The sequence below is a fragment of the Triticum aestivum genome, chromosome 3D, assembly GCF_018294505.1.
Source record: "Triticum aestivum cultivar Chinese Spring chromosome 3D, IWGSC CS RefSeq v2.1, whole genome shotgun sequence".
In the NCBI taxonomy this organism is placed as follows: Eukaryota; Viridiplantae; Streptophyta; class Magnoliopsida; order Poales; family Poaceae; genus Triticum; species Triticum aestivum.
In genome coordinates, this window is record NC_057802.1 from 590,657,308 (window position 1) to 590,681,047 (window position 23,740).

At 42.2% G+C, this 23,740-nt stretch overlaps 1 protein-coding gene across 1 annotated transcript; it reads right to left on the reverse strand.

The window, feature by feature from the left end:
- Positions 1-1,262: 1,262 nt before the first annotated feature.
- LOC123075715 (uncharacterized) lies at positions 1,263-4,427 on the reverse strand. Its single transcript, XM_044498256.1, has 5 exons — positions 4,332-4,427; positions 3,850-4,246; positions 3,699-3,743; positions 2,115-2,523; positions 1,263-1,657 (listed from the first exon to the last, which is right to left on the reverse strand). The coding sequence occupies exons 2-4, from the start codon at positions 4,243-4,245 to the stop codon at positions 2,149-2,151; spliced, it is 816 nt and encodes a 271-aa protein (XP_044354191.1). The 5' UTR covers position 4,246; positions 4,332-4,427; the 3' UTR covers positions 1,263-1,657; positions 2,115-2,148.
- Between the last annotated feature and the right edge of the window lie 19,313 nt (positions 4,428-23,740).

The following is a 23,740-nucleotide window of genomic DNA, read 5'->3' on the forward strand; positions in this document are numbered from 1 at the left end:
CTTTCCATTGCATTTGGTGCATCGGTTTGAGTTCTCCACGGTGATACGTGGAAGTTACAAGTTGAGAAGCTTATTACTCTTGGGTGCTTGGTGCCCTTGAGCTTGTTCCTCTTGGGTGCTTGGGCGCCCTAGACGGTTGGTGGTGTTCGGAGCTCAATCATTGTGGTGTAAAGCTCCGGGCAAGCGTCGGGGTCTCCAATTAGGTTGTGGAGATCGCCCCGAGCAATTTGACGGGTACCGGTGACCGCCCCCAAGGGTTGCCAAAGTGTACGGGTTCGGTGACCGCCCCCAAGGGTTGCCATTTGTACAGGTTCGGTGACCGCCCTCAAGGGTCCCTTAGTGGAATCACGGCATCTTGCATTGTGCGAGGGCGTGAGGAGATTACGGTGGCCCTAGTGGCTTCTTGGGGAGCATTGTGCCTCCACACCGCTCCAAACGGGGATTAGCATCCGCAAGGGTGTGAACTTCGGGATACATCGTCGTCTCCGCGTGCCTCGGTTATCTCTTACCCGAGCCCTTTACTTATGCACTTTACTTTGTGATAGCCATATTGTTTCTTGTCATATCTTGCTATCACCTAAGTAGGTTTTCTTGCTTAGCATAAGTTGTTGGTGCACATAGGTGAGCCTAGTTGTTGTAGGTTTTGTGCTTGACAAATTAACCGCTAGGTTTATTCCGCATTTGTTCAAGCCTAAACCGTAATTATTTTAAAGCGCCAATTCACCCCCCTCTAGGCGACATCCACGATCTTTCATGTGGTAACATAACTACATCTCGAAGGATTTTAACTTTTGAAGTTTTTATCATTTTCTTTTGCTTTTTACAAAACTGAAAAGGCGATACACGGGGGGGGGGGGGGGTAGGATTTGAAAATTGCACCATTAGTACCGGTTCGTGGCACGAACCGGTACTAAAGGTCTCAATCCCATTAGTACCGATTCGTGGCACGAACCGGTACTAAAGGTTAGACCTTTAGTACCGGTTCGTGCCACGAACCGGTACTAATGGGCATCGCACCCTTTAGTACCGGTTCGTGGCACCAACCGGGACTAAAGGTCCCATTTGAACCGGGAGTAATGCCTGTACGATGCCCTCGCCGCTCGAACCGGGACTAATGCTCACATTAGTCCCGGTTCGGAATGCAACCGGTATTAATGCTCTTTTCTGGCTGAACCAAAGCCCCTTTTTCTACTAGTGACGTCTTTCCTAGTTATGTCAGTATAATGTAGCGATAGCACCAAAAAAATTCCTACAGACCAAAGAATGAGAATTCTTATATTTAGATTTACCATTTCATCATGCGTCTATAATACACTCATAAGGTACATAATATTATCATAGATATATCAACATAAATATAAGCACTTCTTTATTCTCACTCCCCCCCCACCCAATAATATATGGAGGGGACATAAACTAGACATAGAGTGTCTGGATTTTTCTTCATAGATAAAAATCCTGGATACCTAATTATGAACTTCATAAAAAACCTGCCCGAGCTAATGGATTGTTTCCAAAGTAGGTAGTCATTGATATGTTTAATACAACCATCAACTATCCAACTTTAATCGGACAAACTGCACCATTCTTGTATTCCATAGCTGATTCGCGGTTTGGCCACCATCCTTTTACCATCATAATTTACTTCAAATTTGCACTGCAATTCAGCCAAAATGAATGATTTTCGCATGAGTGACATCGATGAGGCAAAACTAATCAAACCATGCCCGAGTTCACTATAACTCAAATTTGGTAGCCTTTATTATAGTGGGTGTTGAGCAACTTAATTAATTAAAGTATGTTTATGCATTGTGTTATTGGCATTGCTCCAGAATAATGAACTTTTTAGGCTCTATATCATGATGTGGGCCCAATGGAGGTACAAAATTGATCACTATCACATAATGATTTACTCCGGTATGAAACTTTGTGTTGCCAAACTAGCTCAGATGTAGGTCGGCCTATTTTTTCAGGAGTGAGAATGTCACGCCTGAAAAAAAACATGCAGCTGCATGTCATCTTTGCACTTGAAATTAGTAATTGCATATTTGGATCCTTCAAACTATATACATGGTGGAATACTGGCAAGTTGAGGTTAAGGCAGATGAAAATACCTTGAGAGGCTAGGATGTAGGGCACACCACTTTGTCACACTGTACATTCATAGCTGGAACTGATGGTGATCATCTCATCAAGGGCAAGATCTATTTTCTCTAGTACCTCATGTAACTGTTTTGACAGCTCCCAACCAGATCGGATGAAAATGATATTTCTTTTCTGACAATCCATGACGAGTGTGCGAGCAATGCAAAAGGTTGTATGTAGCTTTTCTATTGAAGCCCTCATGTATGGGTCCTTCATGAGTTCTGTATTCCCAAACTGTGAAAGGAGGGCATTGACTCCATTCACACGCTTTTCAATTTCATTACACTCTGCCTTGTTCCTCTGAACTTTGTCCAACGCTACCTTGATCTCAATGGCAACTTCAGAAATTGTATGTGGTACACTCCGTGTTCGTTTGTCCTTCACAGTAATGACATATGTTATCGCTAATATGGTTAAATAGTAGAGATAAGCTAATGGATTGTATATAAAACACTAAGGGGTAATTCAATACCAAATAAGCTCCATTTGTTAGGGTATTATGATCATTCGGCCGAAGGAAAGTATTTAAAAATTTGTACTTTAGGTGGATGCGTGCAATCTATACAAGAAAAAAGGCCACAATAATCCCAACAATTTAATAAAAGATTGGCATAAATACTGACACAATATTTCAAGTAAAAATTTAATTCAAATAGAGTAAAATTAATATGAGAAACACATCTAATAAAAAGTTCTCGGATAGGATGGTTTAATAGCTACTATTCATATAGCTGAATTTGTATGTTATGTTCAATGAAATTATACTTTAAACTTTTTGTGGCGCTACTTAACCCACACCACATTTTACCCCTAAATGTACATTTGTGACACCAATTACCTCTTTTTAATAACAAAAAGGGGCAATTAATTAGTGTCATAAATGTGAAGTTACGGGTAAATTTTGACAAAAATATATATAAGGGAATAAGTACTGCCGGACGTTGTCAGCCGTGTCAAAAATGTGAAGTGAAGGGGATAAAATATCACATTATTTGTTCAAGTGGGGTAAGTAGTGTCACCAAAATTATTATAGGTAAAACCTGTCATTTACTCAAAAAATTGGGTTGATGAATCCCATGCCAATATTGTCCTGAAATGATATTATTATTATTTAAAAGTTCATATACTAAAATATCATAGGTTTTGTAGGGGTTTTTTTGTTGCAGAAATAGGTTTCATAGTTGTTGATCCTGAGCAACCAAGGGCTGCAAGCTTAGAATTATATGACCAAAAGTCTACTCCCTCCGTCCCAGAATAAGTGTTCGTTGTACAACTTTAGTGCAAACTTGTACTAAGTCAGGGATACTTACTTTGGAATGGAGGGAGTATAATATACTCCCTCCGTTTCTAAATATAAGCCCTTTTAGAGATTTCAATATGTACTACATACAGATGTATATAGACATATTTTAGAGTGTATATTCATTCATTTTGCTCCGTATGTAGTCCATATTTGAACCTCTAACAGGTCTTATATTTATGAACGGAGGGAGTAGATGAAAAGTAATACTGTAAGAATTTGTAGAATGTACAAAAGATTCACTGCATAATACCAGTTGGAGCGAACGGCCATGTCCATCCGGTACTTGGTAGAGTTTCTGTTAGACAGTGACCATCCTTCAGCTATATATGCATTATTCATGATAAAATCAAAAGAAACACCAATAAAAAGATTATGTACTATGCATCGAAAACTTAACGTACAAGTGGCTTGGTGTGCGGCGCAATGCAGACCATGATGGCAACCGACACATCAGAGTTTATACTGGATATACTCTGGTCCACCTGGTTGAGCTGCTTGGACATCTCCCCGGCCTTTATGAGGAGACAACACATGTTGGTCTCTTCCTGGCAGCCTGTGACGAGCTCGAGCGCCTCGGCGAGGATCTCACGCAGCGCCTCCAGTGCAGTGCCGCTCCCTTCGGGGTTCATTAGCTCCGCGTCCTTTTGGCACAACGCGAGCGTGTGCCCGACCCTCTCCACACGCCTCTTGATCTTTTGGCATTCCTTTTCATTCCGTTTAACTGTATCCACAGCATGTTTGATCTTGAACACAATATCGAGAGCGTTTGTCACGCTGCCCAGTACCGCGTCGGCCATCCTAGTTGATTGTACAACAGATCAGCAGATTGAGTACAATTACAACTACGTAGTATACAGGGATAACGAGCAGGGCAGCGACCTACCTTTGTTATCTCCTCCTTTTATCACCTGACGGGAGACAGGGGGCTCTTCCGCTTGCTTCCTCTAAGCTTGCTTGTGCGTTGTACCTGGCAGCTACATTAGTGTGTTGGCTCGGTAGCAACTCCATGGTCCTATTAATAAGAGCTCATGCCATTAAGATGCCTCCTGGTCCAAAATGTTCCTTTCCCTCACGAAAGCAGCTGTGAAAGTGGGAGGCATTGATGCTCTCGTCCGGAACTGTAGGATATAATTCCATGGCTGGAATCAAGTACCTCCTATGATTGGTGTACGCCATGATAAAGAAACAAAGAGATATGTTCCCGATTTCCAGCACACTCTTTCACAAAAATAACACTTTGTAGTACAAGGATAAGGCGTCATGCGTATACATCACACTTACGCTAATAAAATGCTCTCAATGATAGGCCTCACCCTTAGTGACACAACGTATGCTAACTTGCTAAGTGCGGGTCATGTTTTTAGACTAGCTTGAGTGTGCATTCATGGGGCACACAATACTTATACTCATCAATATTCCATCATCCTTTTTTCTTTTCGCTCAGTTTTGCTACATGCATCCACATGATGTACTAGTTATTACATACCAGGGAATAGATATCTCATCACCCGACCTCCATAGTTCGATGTTGATATACAGAAATCTTATTACATAATTAATAATTAATAAGTGGGTGACTAGGTCATATTAGCGGGCCCATTTTAGTCTTTATTTTTGTGCATATGAAGTTAAGGTATGCAAGTAATTAATTAGTTCATGGCTACCTCCATGGTAACTCAATTGTTCTCCTCTCATGGCATCAGCTGTCAACAATGCTGCCACCTTCTTGCTGCCCCATATCTGCGGGAGTTGCGTGGTTGAGCCCGTGTAAAAAAAGGCATTCTAATCCTAAGATGTGGCTTTCACGGTTTGCATCAAGACAAGGCTATGGGCCTATGACTAATGCTAATGCTAAGCATTTTTGTTCTTGATTTGTTTGCATGCAGTGGGGTAGTTATGTATGAATCTGAAATTTAAAATGCTAAAATTACATCTATTCACGAAGCAATGTATATGGCATTTTTTTGCGAGATAATGTATATGGCATTACAACAATACAACTTTGAGTGATGCAACCAGTGAAATTTCTACAGGTTGAAAATAATAGGGTAATCATCGTATTAACCCTCTCCAATACCCAGCAGGATATATTTTTCGAATAATCCAGTCCAAGCCCCCCTTTATACGTTTTCTGTCCATTTTTTTACTCCCATCAGTTTCATCTAGCAAGATGTATTTAGGAACTACACCTACGCACCAACTATGCATGCAACTAAGAAGTAACCATTAAGCCTTAAAGTCATTGCTCTATTTTACAGTTTGTTAAATTCATCATCAAAGTACAACAAGCCAACTTATGTGTTATATATGTCTAATGTAGTAAACACAATCAGCCTTACTGCCTTAGGTATATATATCAGGAATAATACTCTTGACCAAAATATGAGAAAAAAATGAAGGGAAGGAGATTATATCTGCATCTCCTCTACTAATCCCCTTTCTCATGGACATGCTATCAGTATGGTGGTGGTCGTCTTTTCCGTGGTTGTCATCATGATACCTATGCACCGACATCCCTTCACTACCCCAAGCCCATCACACACCATAACTGACTTCCAAGCCCCTCTCTTACAAACCTAATCAGGTAATCCTACACTCTAATGTCATTCATTTGTCTCACTACAATAGATGACTGCACTATTGATGACGAATACTCCCTTTGTGAGCCTACACAATGATTTTTCTTGACACTTTCTCGTGGAATCAAATAAAAAATAATCGATACTCCTATTTACATGGGTATGGACAAATATATTCATTGTCTTTATTGTCATTCAATAATAATTAGTGCCTTGATGTATTTGTGATCATGTTAACAAATGGGTTTTATCCCTATTCTTGAATCATACTTTTTTCCTTAAGTTATATTAGTAAATATACTTATCCCTTACTAAGAGCAGCTCCAATAGTTCCCATATCTCTAAAAAAACTATCATTTACAGGAAGTTGGAGCAAAAAAAGGCCTCCAACAGCTCCGTAAACCTGATTTTTTTACGGGATCCCGTATAATCACCTCTTCCGTCCGACAAGTTTATGGGAAGAAAGCTTTCTCGTATAATTTTAGCGTCCTGCAACCACAAGAAACTTCACGCTCAGACACCCTCGCACCACCGCCCCACAACGCCGCCTAAATAAATAGATTAAAAAATTAATATAATTTCATATGTAAACATTCTCTAGTCTAGACATGTTTTATAATATAATTATAGTTGATAATTTGTTGTAGAATGGATATAATTTCATATGTAAACATTCTCTACTAGAGCAATTATCTACATACATATTTATCTACGCAGAATTACATTTTTGACCTTGCAACTTGACAAACCACATGTAACCGAAAAACGTTGTATCTGTTCTACGTAAAAAAATTGGTTCGTCTGTCCTTTGTGTGATGTAAACAGGCTGCTGTCTAAGGTGGAGTAACAAAAATTAGCTTCCTGTTGCATGCTAAAAATTACTGGAATTATCATTTTAAAACACGATATCAACCCCGAGCATCACCGTGTTTACAATCGTAGATTCTTTCAAAATATACTCCTTCATTAGGTGTAGACATAATGTGGAGGGTACTCTGTTCTGCTCTTATCATTTACTATTATCGTATGTGTATCATGAGCCAATTGTGATGTTTAATTGTTTATTTATCTATACTATTTGTCTGAATTAAAGGATGTAAAACAGTAAAATTGCAATTATATATAATTAGATTTGAGCTTGAAATGCTAAATTCATATTAATATTCATTTCTTGGGGTTTGATTGATTTTATCGATAGTTATGTATATAAATAATAAAGAATCCGCAAAATATCTAAATGCATTCAAAACTTTATGTAATTCCACTTATATTAGAGAAGATCAAAAAGAAAATATAATAGATGATTGAAAGAGAATGTCTGCGCATTTAAACTTGACCAGAAATATTGAATATTTTATTCAGCTGCCTTTGTTATTACATTGTGCAAAACATATAGAACTTCTAACTTGCATTTAGCTTGTTATTGCACCTAATCTGTAGTTCTACTTAAGTTAAATTTCCTGTGAGGTTTGTCCATCACCAAGAAAGAGAATTGTTGTGATTAATGCCTAGAGATAAGATGGACATGATTTATTGACAATTAAGAAACCAAGCTAGGACCACACAACGACGATCCCGTGGAACACGTCGCAACTGAAGAATTCGACGCAAATGTGTGCGTCCGATATTTCTGTGAGCGAGGAATTCCTCTTATCTTGAAAATCACCCCAAGGTATTCTAAGGGTAAATTTGTGTTTTCAACCACCAGTTGATGACCAATCAGTAGAAGTGACAAATATCTACTGGGTGTAACTTATCTTTGTTAAATATACTGGCCCGCGCATATGCGCGGGCCACATATGCGCGGGCCACATTGCTACTTTTAAATTTTTTTTTTGCGGGTTAATCTTCCATAGTAACAACAACAATCAGTCACACTCACACGTGAAAGTGGTGTTTGCCTACTTCTATAAGCTTCTACCTATGCTGCATTTTCACATGGTACCGAATCATTGGCTTGTCCTTCTCATTCGTTGTTCAAAAGTTATTCCCGGTGTTGTAATTGGTTGACAGCGATAGCTTGTACTACAAATTTTGTTGCCAGATGCATCCATCTACAATATTAGGTACGTAATGCCAATGAGCAGGAAAGCGCCGAAGCATCAATGCCATTTGGTAGGATTAGTGGAGTCTGTACCGCTCAATAAGTTTTCATCCAGATAGAGATATGCTTGGAGGCCCAGAAGAGACCGGATGGAATGTGGAGGTCTGTCTTTGCTTCGAAAGAAAGATAACAACTTTGGTGAAGTGGTGGTAGGTGCTGATCCTATTTCCCACTTCATTTTTAAGAATTAAATTATTTGGAACGAGAAATACCGTGTAGACAATTACCAAGGATAACCACTAAGAGCAACTCCAACGGGCCGACCCAAAGTGTCCGCGCGTGTCTGTTTGGGTCGAAACGGACACAAAAAATCGGCCCAACGCGCCGATGCAAATGGACCAGCGTCCGGTTTTTGTCTGCGGCGACCCATTTTAGGCCCAAATTTGGGCCGCATTTGCACCAGCGCAGACACGCAGCGGAAGCGTGCCACACCCGCCCTTCTCCTCCCCCTGGCCCGCCGGTCGGTGGCACATTGGCCATTCCCCCTTCATCCCATCGACAACTAGCACAACCGGCCACCCCACCCGTCGGCACTGCCACTCAGTTCCGGTGCCCAGGCCGGCCGCCTGCACCCACATATCTCCCCCAGTAGCACGCCACCCCCTGACGGCCCCCTACTCCGGCGTTTGGTGGACCGTTTTCACCGCCATCGCAACAACCCGACGTCGACGCCACCACGCCCTCGCCTCCCCTCCCGGCAGCACACAAGCGCAGCTACCTCGCTCGCGGAACACCGCCACGTTTGCCTCCACGTCAACGGGCCTGCTACCTGGTCTCGGAGAGGTGCGAGGATCTTCATCGGCCGGCTTCTTCCATGACGAATGCATGGTGTTTGATGGTTTGCCAGCAAGGTACAAATGGACTCCAGCGATGAGTACTTTTTCCAAAATTTCATTTGCAATTCGGATGATTCTTCATCCGATGATGAGGAGATTGTGGTTGTTGCTTTGGTCATCAATGACTACACTAGTAGGCAGCAGCCGGTGTTCACGGGCTCGATCCCGGGGCATACTCCAGCGTTGAATCGCAACCGAGAGAGCGGTCATTGCCTACTTTGGTAGGACTACCTCGAGTCCCCTAACCCGCTCTTCAAACACCACCTATTCCGGCACTGTTTTCGGATGGCTAGACATGTGTTCAACTGTATCCGGGAGGGGGCGGTGGCATACGATAACTATTTCAAGTGCAAGGAGGATGCCCTGGAAATGGTTGGCTTCTCCTCTTATCAGAAATGCACTATATCTATTCGGATGCTTGCATACGGAGTTCCCAATGATCTCATTGATGAGTATGTCTGAATGAGTGAGTCCACGTGCCTAGACTCCATGTACAAGTTCTGCAAGGATGTGGCCCCAGAGTACTTAAGAGAGCAAACTGCTGAAGATACAGCCTGGTTGTTGGCGATCAATGTGAGTAGGGGCTTTTCGGGGATGCTTGGTAGTATAGATTGTATGCACCGGGAGTGGAAGAACTGCCCTTCTACTTGGCAGGGGTAGTATAGGGCCATGTGAAAGCTTGCACTGTCATACTTGAGGTCATGGCTTCCCAAGATATCTGGATTTGGCATGCTTTCTTCGACATAGCCGGATCTCACAACGACATCGACGTGCTTCAGCGGTCTCCGGTGTTTGTAAGGCTTGCAGAAGGCAACTTCCGGGAGGTCAATGTTGAGATCAATGGCCACTACTACAAGAAACGACACTACCTAGCTGATGGTATGTATCCTCGGTGAACTACTCTTGTGAAGACAATCCCCAACCTGTAGGAGAGCAAAGGAAGAGATTTGCCCAAGCACAAGAGAGTGCTAGGAAGGATGTGGAGCGTGCTTTCGGTGTTCTTCAATCTCAATGGGGCATCATTCAGTATCCCGCTAGAACTTGGAGCACCAAGAAGTTGTGGGAGGTGATGACTGCTTGTGTGATCATGCACAATATGATTGTAGAGGACGAGCATCTGGATGAAATCTACGATCAAGTGTTTCAGTTTCAGGGTGACAATGTTGTGTCTGAGCATGGAGGAGTGGCAACGTTTGCACAGTTCACCAAATTTTATCATCAAATGCGTGATTGAGAAACTCACATTCGACTGCAAGATGATTTGGTTGAGCATATGTGGGCTCACGTTGATAACCAATAGGTGTATCGGCTATTTTTTCTCTCTTTTAAATGTTAAATTTATTTGGCTTGTAAACTATGAGATATTTATTTGGTTGTGAAATTCTAAGATATTTATATTTGTTTGAATTATGTGAACTTGGGCTAAATTATATTAATATATCGCAAAAAACAAAAAAATGGCCGCAAAGCACCCGCAAGAACGAATATGTGTCCACGCGTTGGACACATTAATTACCGACCCAAAGGTAAAAAGGGACTGATACGTCGACCCAAACGGAGCCGTTTGGATTGGCGCGTTGGAGTTGCTCCAAGCATCATCACGGACAAGTACCAGAAATTCGGATGCTTTCAAGCATCTCCGCAGAGACACCTTGACTTGACTTCACAGGATAAAGGTTTACTCCGTTGATAGGTACAGCCGAATTCCTCCTGCCTCCAGGTGCTGCGGCAAAATTCTTTGGGAATAAACTACCGTGTCCCCCTCGTCAACCTCCTCTGGCGACAACACCGGAAAACACTAAATTGTCGTCACCACCTGTCCCTTTTCTGTGTATATGTTAAACTTTTGTATAAACGTGGAACATTTTTTTGATACACCTAGACAATTTTCTGTAGATGTTTCGAACATTTTTTTCAACTACATGTTACGTTTTACAAATACACATTGAACAATTTCTTAATGGTACAAAATATATTTACAAAAAATGAGGACAACGTTTTACATTGTGTAAAAAAACTCAAATACATATTTGAACTTTTTTTGAATACATGAAATAGATGCTGAACATTTTTTGAATAGTACGAACGTATTTCAAAAATCACGTGGACTTTTTTTGAAAATTGTATAAACATTTGGGAAAAATGTCATGAACCTTTTTCGAAATGCATACATTTTTTAAATGTCTCAAATATGTTTTTGAATACCCAAGAATTATCTAAAAATTGCATGAACAAATTTTCGCACTGCATTAACATTTTTTAAATATGTGATGAATGTTCCTAAGAACTTATAAATTTCTTTGAAATTAAACAAAGTAAGAATAGAAAATAAAAATGAAAATAAGGAAACCAAGGAAACGAATGAAACTAACAAACAAACTATATTGTGCCGGCCCACCATACACCCTCCTAGGCGAGACAGATCCATCAATCTCGCATGAAGGTAGAGAATTTTGAGAGCAACTAATCAATAGGTACCCATGGCGCGCTCGTATCCGCCGCCACTTGTCACATGCTGGCACTCACTCAGTTTTTTGTTTTTGTTTTTTTGCATGCGTTTTCAGGTTTTAGATGTTTTTTCAGCTTTTCTATTTTTCCCTAGGTGTTTGAGAGAAAAAAAGAATAGAAACGAAATTTTGCGTGAAAAACATGTTTTTTTTTTTGCATTTGTGGGATACACAGATTTTCTTCTCGTGGAGGCCCAAATATGCTTGCGCGAGGGGCATAGTTGTAGCTCAGGGAAAAGAACAAAAAATTGTTTCCACAGGAGACACCACAGATTTGCTTCCGCGAGGGCACCGTTGTGCCTCCTGAAAAAGAAAAATAACATGTTTTTCTTTTTGCTTCCACGGGAGCCACAGATTTGATTATCGTGGATGTACAAATTTCTCCGTGAGAGGCACAATCATGCCTCACGGAAAAGGAAAACAACACATTCTTTTGCTTTCATGGGAGACACAAATTTAATTCCCGTGGAGCCATAGATTTGCTTTCGCGAGAGATTTTTTGCTTTCTCAACGAGCACATATTTGCTTCTCGTCGAGGCACGGATTTGTTTCCACGAGCTGTGCCTCTCGGAAAGGAAAAAAAGTGAAAAGAAACATGCTTCCGGCTTTATTTTTTTCTTCATGTTTTTTCATGAAAAATAAGTTTGTCGAAACCTATTGTGGGATCTAGTTTCGAAGATTTCGTTGCAAAAAATCCAACGGTGAATACGGTTCGGGATTTGAACACCCGAGTTAAGAGATAAAAATGTTTTGAATAAATGAATGTACGCAAAATTGAAAACTACCAGATTGTGACAAATGGGCACATACAGTGGGCGAGTTCTCAAGCCCAAGAAAAGTGGGAGTGACATTTGAGAGGGGTACCCCTTAATTGGTGATCTCGGAGAATTTATTGATTGACGCTCGTTACCTCAAGTTGTTGATCAAACACACAGATCGAGCGAAGCGAGTAAGGTAGTCAGTTGGCCCATTTAGTGAAGGTTTTTCTGAAGTGATTTCGACTGTTTTGGGACCTTCCTTCTAGAAGGTTCCTAGTAGATTTTTTTGGTTTTAGGAACCTAAACTGGTTTTTTCCTTTTACGTTTTCCTCTTTCTTTTTCTGTTCTTTCCTTTTTTTTATTCTTTCTGCTTATTTTCCATTCCAACTTTATTTTTCTTTTAATTTTTTTGTATTTTTGGAACATGTTCGTAATTTTCATAAAAAAAATTCATTTTTGTAAATTGTTCAAAACTTTAAAAAATCTGTTTTCTACTTTTTAAAAAAAATCAACAAATTTTCACATTTTGTAAAAAAATTGGTAATTCAAAAATTATTTGTGCTATCCAAAATGTTGTTGTTTTCAAATTTGTTCACAAATCCAAAAAGTGTTCACTTTTTCAAATAATTATCATGCTTTTCATAGAAAATTATGAAGTTTAAGAAATTTTCTCGTTTTCATTTGTTGTTCACAATTTCCAAAAAATGTTTCATAAATTTGAAAAAATGTTTGGCTTTTCCAAATACGTTCGAAGTTTCTAAATTTTGTTCATATATCAAGAAAATGTTCGCTTTTTAAAATTTTTGCTCATGTATTAGAAAAAATATTTTGAAAATTTTAGAATTTCCATATATTTCTTAGTTGGAGAAAATCTCTAATACAAAAAATGTTCGCCTTTAAAAAAATATTCAGGATTCAAAATTTATTTTTGTACAAAAGTGTACGGAATTTTAAAAAAAATCATGCTTTTCAAAAATAAAATTTCAAATTTTGCTTTAGTTGTTAAAAAAATGTTTGGATTTTCAAAGAATATTCTTTTTGTAAAGAATATTCGGAATTTCGGAGAAATGTTCAGAAATTTGCAAAGGTGTCAAAATTCTGTGTTTTAATTAGTTCATAATGTCGTGCATTCCTCATTTTTTACTAATGGTTGTTAGCTCCATTAGTTAGCTAGTATCCCCCACGTGCCAGAGGTTCGTCGTTCGATTCCTAGCGAGGGTGTGCACTTTTCTTTTGTGAATATATTCATGCCGCAAATTAGCCTACTTGTTACAAAGGTTACCAATGGGTCGGCTCAGTGGGAGGGTCCTTGCGTGCGTCGCAAGGCTATGTTCATCCAAAATGCGTCAAATAGGAGCTCCCCGAAGCGAGACATTCCCGCGAGCAAGAAAGGACTGAGTGGTCGGGTGTGTCTAACCACATAGGTCAGCCCAATTGGTAGTTGTAGATTCTTGGCAGGCATAAAGGATACAACCCTTAACAAGATCAGGCACACTGGGCCGTCACCCAATATCATTTCTGCGTCTTGGTGGTGGTAAATGCTAAGAATCGCTTGCTACGGGATGGAGGTCACATTGGCCTATGTAAGTGCACCCGCCCAGTTAGTGGTGTCGAGCAGTTTTGGGAAGCTTCTAAGGACCGGTTCGTGGAACCTTCTCGATAGTTTTAGAATGTTCTATGTTTTTTTCCTTTCTCATCTGTATTTTTCTCTAATGATTTTCATAAGTTTTCTTTAGGGTTTTTATTTTCACTTTTTTCCTACCCATTTTCTTCTATTTTTTCATTTACAAAATACATGTATACTTTCTGAAATACACATAATATATTTTTCATATACGCATTGAACAACTTTGACATACATGTTGAACATTTTTTAAACACATGTTGAACATTTATCTGAATACACATTGAACGTTAAAATGCACATTGAACATATTTTAAATATAGATGTTGAGAATTTTCCAAGAATGGCTTGAAATTTTTTCAAATCTTCAAATGTTGTTACTTGTTAGAATAAAATTAAACATCACACACATCCTTGAGTATTATTAATATATTCCTAAAATTGGACGATTTTTTTTACATGTCACAAACATTTTTATAAAATGTAACAGAACATATTGATACAAATGCAAACATTTTAAAATTCATGGACACTTTTATTAATGGTGCAATTGTTTTTTACAAATTATGCAAAAACATATTTTTATTGAACATTTTTTAAAAGCAGTGTTAACAAGTTTTTAAATGTGTGAACTTTTAAAAAATGTCGCGAACATTTTTTTGAATGGTACAATCTTTTTGTGTCATATAAGATTAAAAATGACATGGCACTCCAATCATGCATATATGCCATTCCTATGAGAATAGTTTGAATGGGCCGTGTGCTATTCCTGTCGTGTAACTAAACCATTTCTAGGCGGCGTGACGCTTCCCGCGGATAGATAACCACTTCCCCCTGCCCAATTATTTGTTAGGGTGAAAATTAGGTGTAATTGATTGAATGAATCAAGTGTGTTTTTTTTCCATTGATCAATTGGCTATATATACAAGTTAAAAGGGCACCTCGAGAGGGCACCAACATGGGGAAGAGGCATGGATACAGGCGCTCGTGTGGAGCAAAGGGACGCGACCATACGAACATATGCGTCCGTACCGCGCTTGGACAATTTAACCTATTTCTAACATTATTGACCGTTTTGTTTTCCATTCAGATATATAGGGCCTAATGCATTTTTGGGGCTAACTTTGACTACATGTTAGAGAAAAATATATGACATGCAAGTTACACAAAGCACACCATCAAATTCGTACGTGAAAGGAGTTTCTGATAATATAATTTTTAGATTATACATGTCATATACTATTAATCTTATCAATAGTCAAAGACAGTCTCGAAAAACGCATTGGGCCCTATATATATGGATGGAGGGAGTATGGTTCTACATGCCACCAGCACGCACGCGCACGAAGCACGACACACGCATGAGCAACTGCCATCCAGTAAACCTAGCCGTCGGACGCCGCCTTCCCGCCGGACGCCGGACGCCGCCTCCCATCCATCATCAACCGAGCCTGCACCGAGGGATAGAGGGAGCCGGCCGCCCGCCAGGGAGCTCGTCAACTAGGGCCCTCTACAGCTCGCCGGATCCGCCGCCTCCTAGTCCAGAGTAGTTCGAAGGCGCAGGTTGTCAGTTGTCTCTGTCTCTGAGTCTGTCTAATTCTTCTTAATTCAGTAATCAGTACAGTTGCTAGTTTAGTTTATTCTTGTCAATATCTTGTTTAGTTTTAGTCAATACTGGTTCCATTTTAAATTAATTCAAAAACATATATCCTTGTTTTATTTTCTTTGTAGAAATGTAGAGGAAGAAGACTCTGCATAGTTGGTTTGCAAGCAGTTCAAATACACTTCCTATTGTTCCTGAATCCAATGTTGCCCCCAATCAATGTTATTGTTCAGCCTACCCTCATTTAGAACATAATCCCCATGATCCAACAAATGAGTGCACTAATCCCTCTGTTGATGAGAGCACCAATCCCACTTCAAATGAGAGCATCAGTTCCCCAACTGATGAGAGCATCAATCCCCCAACTCACGAAAGCACAAACCAGCCAGCACCACCAAGACAATATATACTAGAATTTCATTCGACTCGGATTTTTGGTGATCCAGCGGATCGAATACCAATAGAAGCACTAGTAGAAAAAGGGTCTTTTGTCCCGGTTGGTAAGGGCCTTTTGTCCCGGTTTTTGAACCGGGACTAAAGGGTCCTTACTAATGCCCTAGCCCTTTAGTCCCGGTTCTTACACGAACCGGGACAGATGGGCCTCCACGTGGCCGGTGCGGCGAGTCCAGGCAGGAGGGCCTTTGGTCCCGGTTGGTGGCACTAACCGGGACCAATAGGTATCCACGCGTCAGCATTTCAGGGGCTGGGGTTTTTGTTTTTTTTAAGGGGGGGGGGGTTAATTTAGGTGTTTATATATTGTGTTAGCTAGCTAATTAATAGAGAGAAGTGTCCTCTCTTATCTCCATGCTTGGTAGACGCTACGTACTATATACGTATAGAGAGGACTAGACACGCTAGCTAGTAAGAAAATGAAGGAAACAGAAGATCGTCATGAACATATGCATACAGAGAGAAGTGATATCGACCACCTCTCCTTCTCCGAGAGATTGGTCGAACAACAAGTTCTCGTATATCTATCCGACACTACTGGCTACATATATACAATAATTATCTCTTACAATATAATCTCCTAATTATATACGACGTCAAGGTCCACATGGTATTCTCTGTCTTCAGCGGTCACGTGGTCAAGGAAGAATGCCGCCAATTCCTCTTGAATTGCTCGCATACGATCTGGTGCTAGGAGTTCATCCCACATCCGAAAGATCTAATTTGAAGAAGGGGGTCAATACATATATATATGAATAAATGAAACTCAACACAAATGATGGTAATAAAATAAAATTGTGAATATTATTGCTTACGCACTTCATATTGTTCGTCAGAGTAGCCCCGCTCACAGGTCGTGTGGCGGATGGACTCGCAAACGTAGTATCCACATAAATCATTCCCTTGTTCCTGCCACAACCACTTTACAAGAAATACAGGTCAATCAAACTGATAAGCAAGCATGCTAAATGGTATTGATGAAACTAGCGCTTGAATCACTAGGAGATGCGCGGAACATGCTACTATAGTACTTACTTTCGGGTGTCTAAATTGCAGCTTCTTCGGCAGTCCCGGAGCTTTTTTGGTGAATTTTCTCCAAACCCTGCCAGACAAAGAAAACAATTACTTGATATCAGGAAATGAACAAAGTTGCTGATATGGTGGATAATGATCGATTTAACTTACTTCTCGAGCATTTGAGTCATGTCCGCATAGTCCTGGGGATCTTTTCGTCTCGAGTCTAAGACGGTTACTACTCCCTGCTCAAGCTTAATCTCTAGGAGAATATAGTGGAAGCTGCGCACGCATGCATAAGTCATCAATTACATTACTATAACCTGGACTAATAAGGGAAACCGAATATGCACAAGACAGTAACACTCACTTGAAGTTGTAAGGAAAGAGTATTATATCTTTGTTTTCATTTATTACCAACGATCGTAGCAAGTTGGCCTCGGTATTTTTGGCATGGTATTTAACCTCAGTTGCATCTATGAGATTTGTGTTAATGAATCCAATATCACCGACTTGTCTTTTCTTCAATTCGGCGATCTTCAATCTGCATAATATAGTGAGGATAATTACAAATACATGCAATGAAAGAGCTGACCTATATAGAGAGACTTAATGACAGAAGTAGTACTACTTACAGATAGTAGCAAGTGACCGTTGATTTATCGAGGGCCTTTTGATTGAAAAACTGGAAGAACTCCTCAAATGGAACATTCAACAGTTCAATTCCAACGAGGTCATGCTCCTCTTTAACTCTCAGCATCAAAGTATCCCTCCCCCCAGACTCTCTGCAGGTTTTCATGTACCAATCATGTAATCTTCGCATCATCGTTGTTAGAGATCTTTCATCTTTGACGAGAGGCTTCCCGTAATGGTATTTGTGTTCGTCCACCTCCAAGAAATCATAATGTACATCGTCGGGCAGGTAATCTCCAAGATTGCTATAACCGGCCACCATCCTCGGATCATTAGCGACGATGTCTTTAGACACCTTGAGCGGGGGGCACGATTGGTTCGCTTGTTCGCCGAGCAGGGCAATTTTTTTCCCAGCTCGTCGTTCTTTTAACCTTTGATCACTGACAGTACTTCCCGACCGCTCCGCTTCGGCAAATGTCTTTCCAATAATGCACTCATAGTTGCCTTTCGGCGGAGACTTTGGTGGTTTTGTCAGGGCAGCCAGAGTGCGCTTCGCTTTCACCGGATCTACCTTCTCCTCCGGAGGTGGATGTTTCTTTGCTTTCACCCCTTCAAAGAAGTTCTTCACTTCGGCTCGCACGATCTTCGTGGTTTCCTCCTCGGTCCTCTCGTATGGTAACTTCTCTGGAGTCTTCAGAGAAGGACCGAATCTGTATTGCCTCCCGCCTCTGGCTGTACTGCTAGACGCCGGCAGAGCAGACGGAGCGGCTGCGGCTGTCTTCTTTCCTTGCTTACGAGGCGGAGGAGAAGGACTACGATGCGCCGGAGCAGCCGGAGCGGCGTCGGGTCTCTTCCGCCCTTGCTGACGAGGCGGAGAAGGAGGAGGCTGGCTGCTCCGGCGCGCCGGTGCAGGCGGAGTGCCGCCACGCGCCAGAGAAGGAGGCTGAGTGCCCTGATCACTCGCCGGAGGAGGAGGTGGAGTGCCGCCACGCGCCGGAGAAGGAGGTTGAGTGCCCTGATCACTCGCCGGAGGAGGAGGCGGAGTGCCCTTACTCGCCGGAGGCGTCCAGTTCGGAAGGTTGATGAGCTCCTTCCGCCATAGGCATGGAGTCTTCAGAGCAGAACCCAGCCGAGTCTCCCCTTCACCGGTAGGGTGGTCAAGCTGGAGGTCCTCAAATCCCTCCATTATTTCATCCACCGTCACCCTTCATATCCTTCTGGAATCAGACGACAGTGAAAAGTTGCGCCGGGTTCAGGAGGTCGAACAGAGCCGACAGCCGCCTTGACTTTGAAGTTCTCCCATCGCGTCATAAGGTGGCAATGTTGAGACTCCATGATTGCATCCACGGGGTAGCTAGCAGGAGCCGTCAAGACATGCTCCGGCTGAAGCAGCTCGGTGGAAGCTACGCTGCTTCTCCGCTGAGATGGCGGGGTAGCTTCGGGGGTAGTTTCGGCAGGTCGATTGCTGCGAGCTACGTCTCGTTCCTCTAGCGCTTGAACCCTTTCGTGCAGCTTCTGAATTTGGGTCTGCTCCACTTTTTTCCTCCTCGCCTGGCTTTTGTAACCGTCTGCATCTGGAAAACCAGCCTTCCACGGAACGGAGCCTGGCGTGCCTCGTGTCCGTCCAGGGTGCTCAGGATTCCCGAGGGCCATTGTGAGCTCGTCGTTCTCTTTGTCTGGAACGAACGTCCCTTGGTGCGCTGCATTGATATAGTGCTGAAGCCTCTTGACTGGTATTCTCATTTGCTCGTCCGTCCAAACGCACTTCCCTGATACAGGGTCCAAGGTTCCGCCAGCCCCGAAGAACCAAGTCCGGCAACGGTCTGTCCAGTTCATTGTCTCTGGTTCGATCCCTTTATCAAGCAGATCATTCTCAGCTTTGGCCCACTTAGGCCGGGCTTTGAGGTAGCCACCTGACCCGTGCGATGGTGAAGCTTCTTCTTCGCAGCATTTTTCTTGTTTGTCGCTGACAACTTCTTACTATTTTCCGATGTCTTGTGGGCCACAAATGCGGGCCAGTGATCTCTGATCTTCTCATATTTGCCGATGAATTCTGGTGTCTCTTCTTTGTCGACAAACGTTTTCAGCTCATTCTTCCACCTCCTGAATAGATCTGCCATCTTCTTAAGAGCATGAGACTTGATTAATTGCACTTTAACTGGCTTCTCCGGATCCTCCTCTGGCGGTAGGTTGAAATTTGCCTTCAGCTTAGTCCAAAGATCATCTTTCTGCATATCATTGACTTAAGACACCTCTGGGTCTTCCTTCTTAGGCTTATACCATTGGTGGATGCTGATCGGGATCTTGTCCCTAACAAGAACCCCGCACTGAGCAGCAAATGCTTCCTTTGTCCGGATGGGTTCAATCGGTTGGCCGTCGCGCGTGATTGCTGTGATCTCAAACCTTTCATCTGAGCGCAACTTTCTCTTCGGGCCTCGTCTCTTTACCGAAGTTGTGCTCGATCCGGAGGGCTAGAAAAAAGAAGAAAGACGAGAGTTAATTAATATGTGTACATACCAAAACAATGAATGCATCAATTAGCTAGTCAGCACAGGCTTAACTAATATATTTACCTGGCCGGACTCTGTTCGGTCACCAGAGCCGTCACCACGGGCTCCTTCTTGCACCAGCATTGGGTCACCAGAGCCATCATAATCATGTCTTTCCTCCTCCACTCTTCGATCACCATAGCCTGCTTCTTCACCCTGTTCTTCCAGACCATCATTGTCGTTAAGATACGACAAGACATCACCTCCGGCTAAGATTATGTCCCCCAACACCTCTTCTGCTTCCTCGTCTCGTCCATGCTCCATTGTTTCTGCAAATATTACAACATGGCAATTATTACACAAACATGACAGCAGGTGGATATATTAGTGCAAACGTAGACCTAGCTTATTCCGGGTTTGGGGTGGCCTCGACAACGCTTCAAGGGTAGGGGCGCGGCGGGAGGGGGTAGGAGACCGACATCGTTTTTTCTAGGGTTTGGGTGTCCTCGAGAGTTTTGGTCGAGCGAGAGGGCCGGGGGGTGCTCCCGTGGTATAAGTTATCACGGTCGAAGTTATCTGGGAGGGGGTTATATCGACAACGACGACATACATACATGGGAAAATAATGTTATCGGGGAGGGGGTAGGTCGAACCCCCCCCCCCCGGTGTTGAAGTTATCGGGACACGGGGTATATCGACAACGACATATCCGATAAAAAATAAGAAGACGAAGAAGAAATAAAAAGAGGAGAAGAAGATATTAATAGAGGAGAAGATTGAAGAAAAAAAAGAAGAAAAAGAAGAGGAGAAGAAGAAAGGAATAGAGGAGGAGAAGAGAAAATAGAATATATTCTATTTTCTCTTCTCCTCCTCTATTCCTTTCTTCTTCTCCTCTTCTTTTTCTTCTTTTTTCTTCTTCTTATTTTCCTTTTTCCTCTCCTTCTTTTTCTTCTTCTTCATTATCTTCCTAGCTAGATATATAATACTTTTCTAAAAATGTAACTTTTGCATATATAAAACTTTTTATTCTTCTTCCTTCTTCCTTCTTTTCCTAAATATATAAAACTTTTCTGAAAATGAAACTAACCTAAAATGTACCCAAATGTACTAAAAATCTAACTTTTATATGCACAGAGAACATACATACATATATACATTTTTATAAAAATGCAAAAAACAAATCATCATATATATGAACAAAACATCTGAAAAAAATCATATATATGAAAAAACAGAGAGGAAGGCCGACGGCCGGACCGAACGTGGCGGCGGCATGTGGTCGGGGCAGGCCGGGGGCATGGGGCGGCATCGGGGCAGTGGCTCGGGCCGGGGTGACGCGTCGGGGCAGGGGCGCGCGGGCGATGGCGACGGCGACGACGGGCGCGGGCGACGGCGACGGCGACGAGGGGCGCGAGCGACGACGATGGCGTCGGCGGGGGCGGCGGGCGGCGTCAGGGCACCCTGGCGGTGACGGGGCAGGGACGACGACGGGGGCGCGCGGACGGCGTCTGGGCGGCGGGCAGCGTCGGGGCAGTGGACGGCGTCGATCTGGGCAGCCTGGCGGCGTCGATGAGCTCGGCTTCGTTGGGGCAACTGGCGATGAGTTCCTAAGTGCTACTTATATACCCAGACCTTTGGTCTCGGTTCATAGCAGCAACCGGGACCAAAGACACCCTTTAGTCCCGGTTGGTGCCACCAACCGGGACCAAAGGCCTCTTTTCAGCAGCCCAAAGGGCGGGAAGCGGCGGCCTTTGGTCCCGGTTGGTGGCACCAACCGGGACTAAAGGGGGGCATTGGTCCCGGTTGGTGCCACCAACCGGGACGGAAAGCCTTGCACAACGGCGTGGTGGTGGGAGTTTAGTCCCACCTCGCTAGCTGAGAGAGAGCCGCACCTGTTTATAAGGTGCGGTGCGCCTGAGCTGTCGAGCTCCTCTCTAAAGCAGGCTTACGGGCCTAACCTCTCTGTACATGCCTGTGGGCCTACTGGGCCTTCTGCGGGCCTGAATCCTGGCCCATGGATGGGTTTCTAGTCGTATTCAGGCCGTGGTGGCCCAGTAGGTGGCATAATTTTTATTTTTTGCCTTTTTTGTTTTCTTTTTTGCTTTATTTATTTTGTTTTGTTTCTACTTACAACAAAAAACTTATTTATTTTATTTTATTTTGTTTCTAATTACTTATTTATTTTACTTTATGATAATTCTTTTTGCTATTAAAGTTTCTAACAAAAAAGTTCTTTATGAATATTCTTTTTGCTTTCAATGATTTTGAACAAAAAATAATTCGATAATTTTAGTTGCATCAATTTTATACAATTTTAGTTTCAGTAATACTAGAGGTTGCTTATAATGTTTTGAACAGAAAATACTTTGATAATTTTAGTTTCATAAATTTTATTTATGTTATTAAAGTTTATTTTATTTTATTTCTACTTATATATTTTATTAAAGTTTATATTATTTTGTTTCAAATTACTTATTTATTTTATTTGTTATTTTTCATGCACCATTTTTCATGCATTTACTGATTATTTTGAGCTATAAGACCCTAAAATTAAAAAGCATTTCAAATGAACTCTGAAAAGGTTGAAAGTTGGCATGGTATCATCATTTCATCCACATAGCATGTGCAAGAAAGTTGAGAGGGTTACGGCAAAAACTGGATGCACTTCGTGTACAAAACGGACAATGGTATCATACTCGTCTGTTACAAAGTTGGCATGGTATCATCATAATAGTTGCGGGAGAAAGTCTTCACTTTTTCTTCGCTTGTGTCATTTGCTTATTGCGCCGTAACCATGGATAATCTTCATCGTTTATCAGGATGCTTGGTCAGCCTTGACTTTGAAGGGAGGAATTTCATGAAACTTTTCATAATCTTCAGACATGTTTGTCTTGCCCTCCACTCCCACAATGTCCCTTTTTTCCTGAAAGAACTATGTGGCGCTTTGGCTCATCGTATGATGTATTCGCTTCCTTATCTTTTCTTTTTCTCGGTCTGGTAGACATGTCCTTCACATAGATAACCTGTGCCACATCATTGGCTAGGACAAACGGTTCGTCAGTGTACCCAAGATTGTTCAGATCCACTGTTGTCATTCCGTACTGTGGGTCTACCTGTACCCCGCCTCCTGACAGATTGACCCATTTGCACTTAAACAAAGGGACCTTAAAATCATGTCCGTAGTCAAGTTCTCATATGTCCATTATGTAACCATAATATGTGTCCTTTCCCCTCTCGGTTGCTGCATCAAAGCGGACACCGCTGTTTTGGTTGGTGCTCTTTTGATCTTGGGCGATCGTGTAAAATGTATTCCCATTTATCTCGTATCCTTTGTAAGTCAATACAGTCGAAGATGGTCCCCTGGACAACGAGTACAACTCATCACAAACAGTGGTGTCACCTCTGAGACGTGTTTCCAACCAACTGCTGAAAGTCCTGATGTGTTCACATGTAATCCAGTCGTCACACTGCTCCGGGTGTTTGGAGCGCAGACTGTTCTTGTGTTCATCGACATACGGGGTCACCAAGGTAGAGTTCTGTAGAACTGTGTAGTGTGCTTGAGACCAAGAATGCCCGTCCCTGCATATTATTGAGTCCGCTCCTAGCGTGCCTTTTCCAGTCAGTCTTCCCCTCATACCGCGATTTAGGGAGACCTATCTTCTTAAGGCCAGGAATGAAGTCAACACAAAACCCAA

Bases quoted from the DNA above. Each gene is read 5' to 3' on its own strand.
- LOC123075715 (XM_044498256.1), bottom strand. From the start codon at position 4,245: ATGGCCGACGCGGTACTGGGCAGCGTGACAAACGCTCTCGATATTGTG. The intron at 3,744-3,849 runs GTACGTTAAGTT...ACTGTCTAACAG, and splicing joins CGCCGCACACCAAGCCACTT to AAACTCTACCAAGTACCGGA. The intron at 2,524-3,698 runs GTATTATGCAGT...ATTACTGTGAAG, and splicing joins ATGGCCGTTCGCTCCAACTG to GACAAACGAACACGGAGTGT.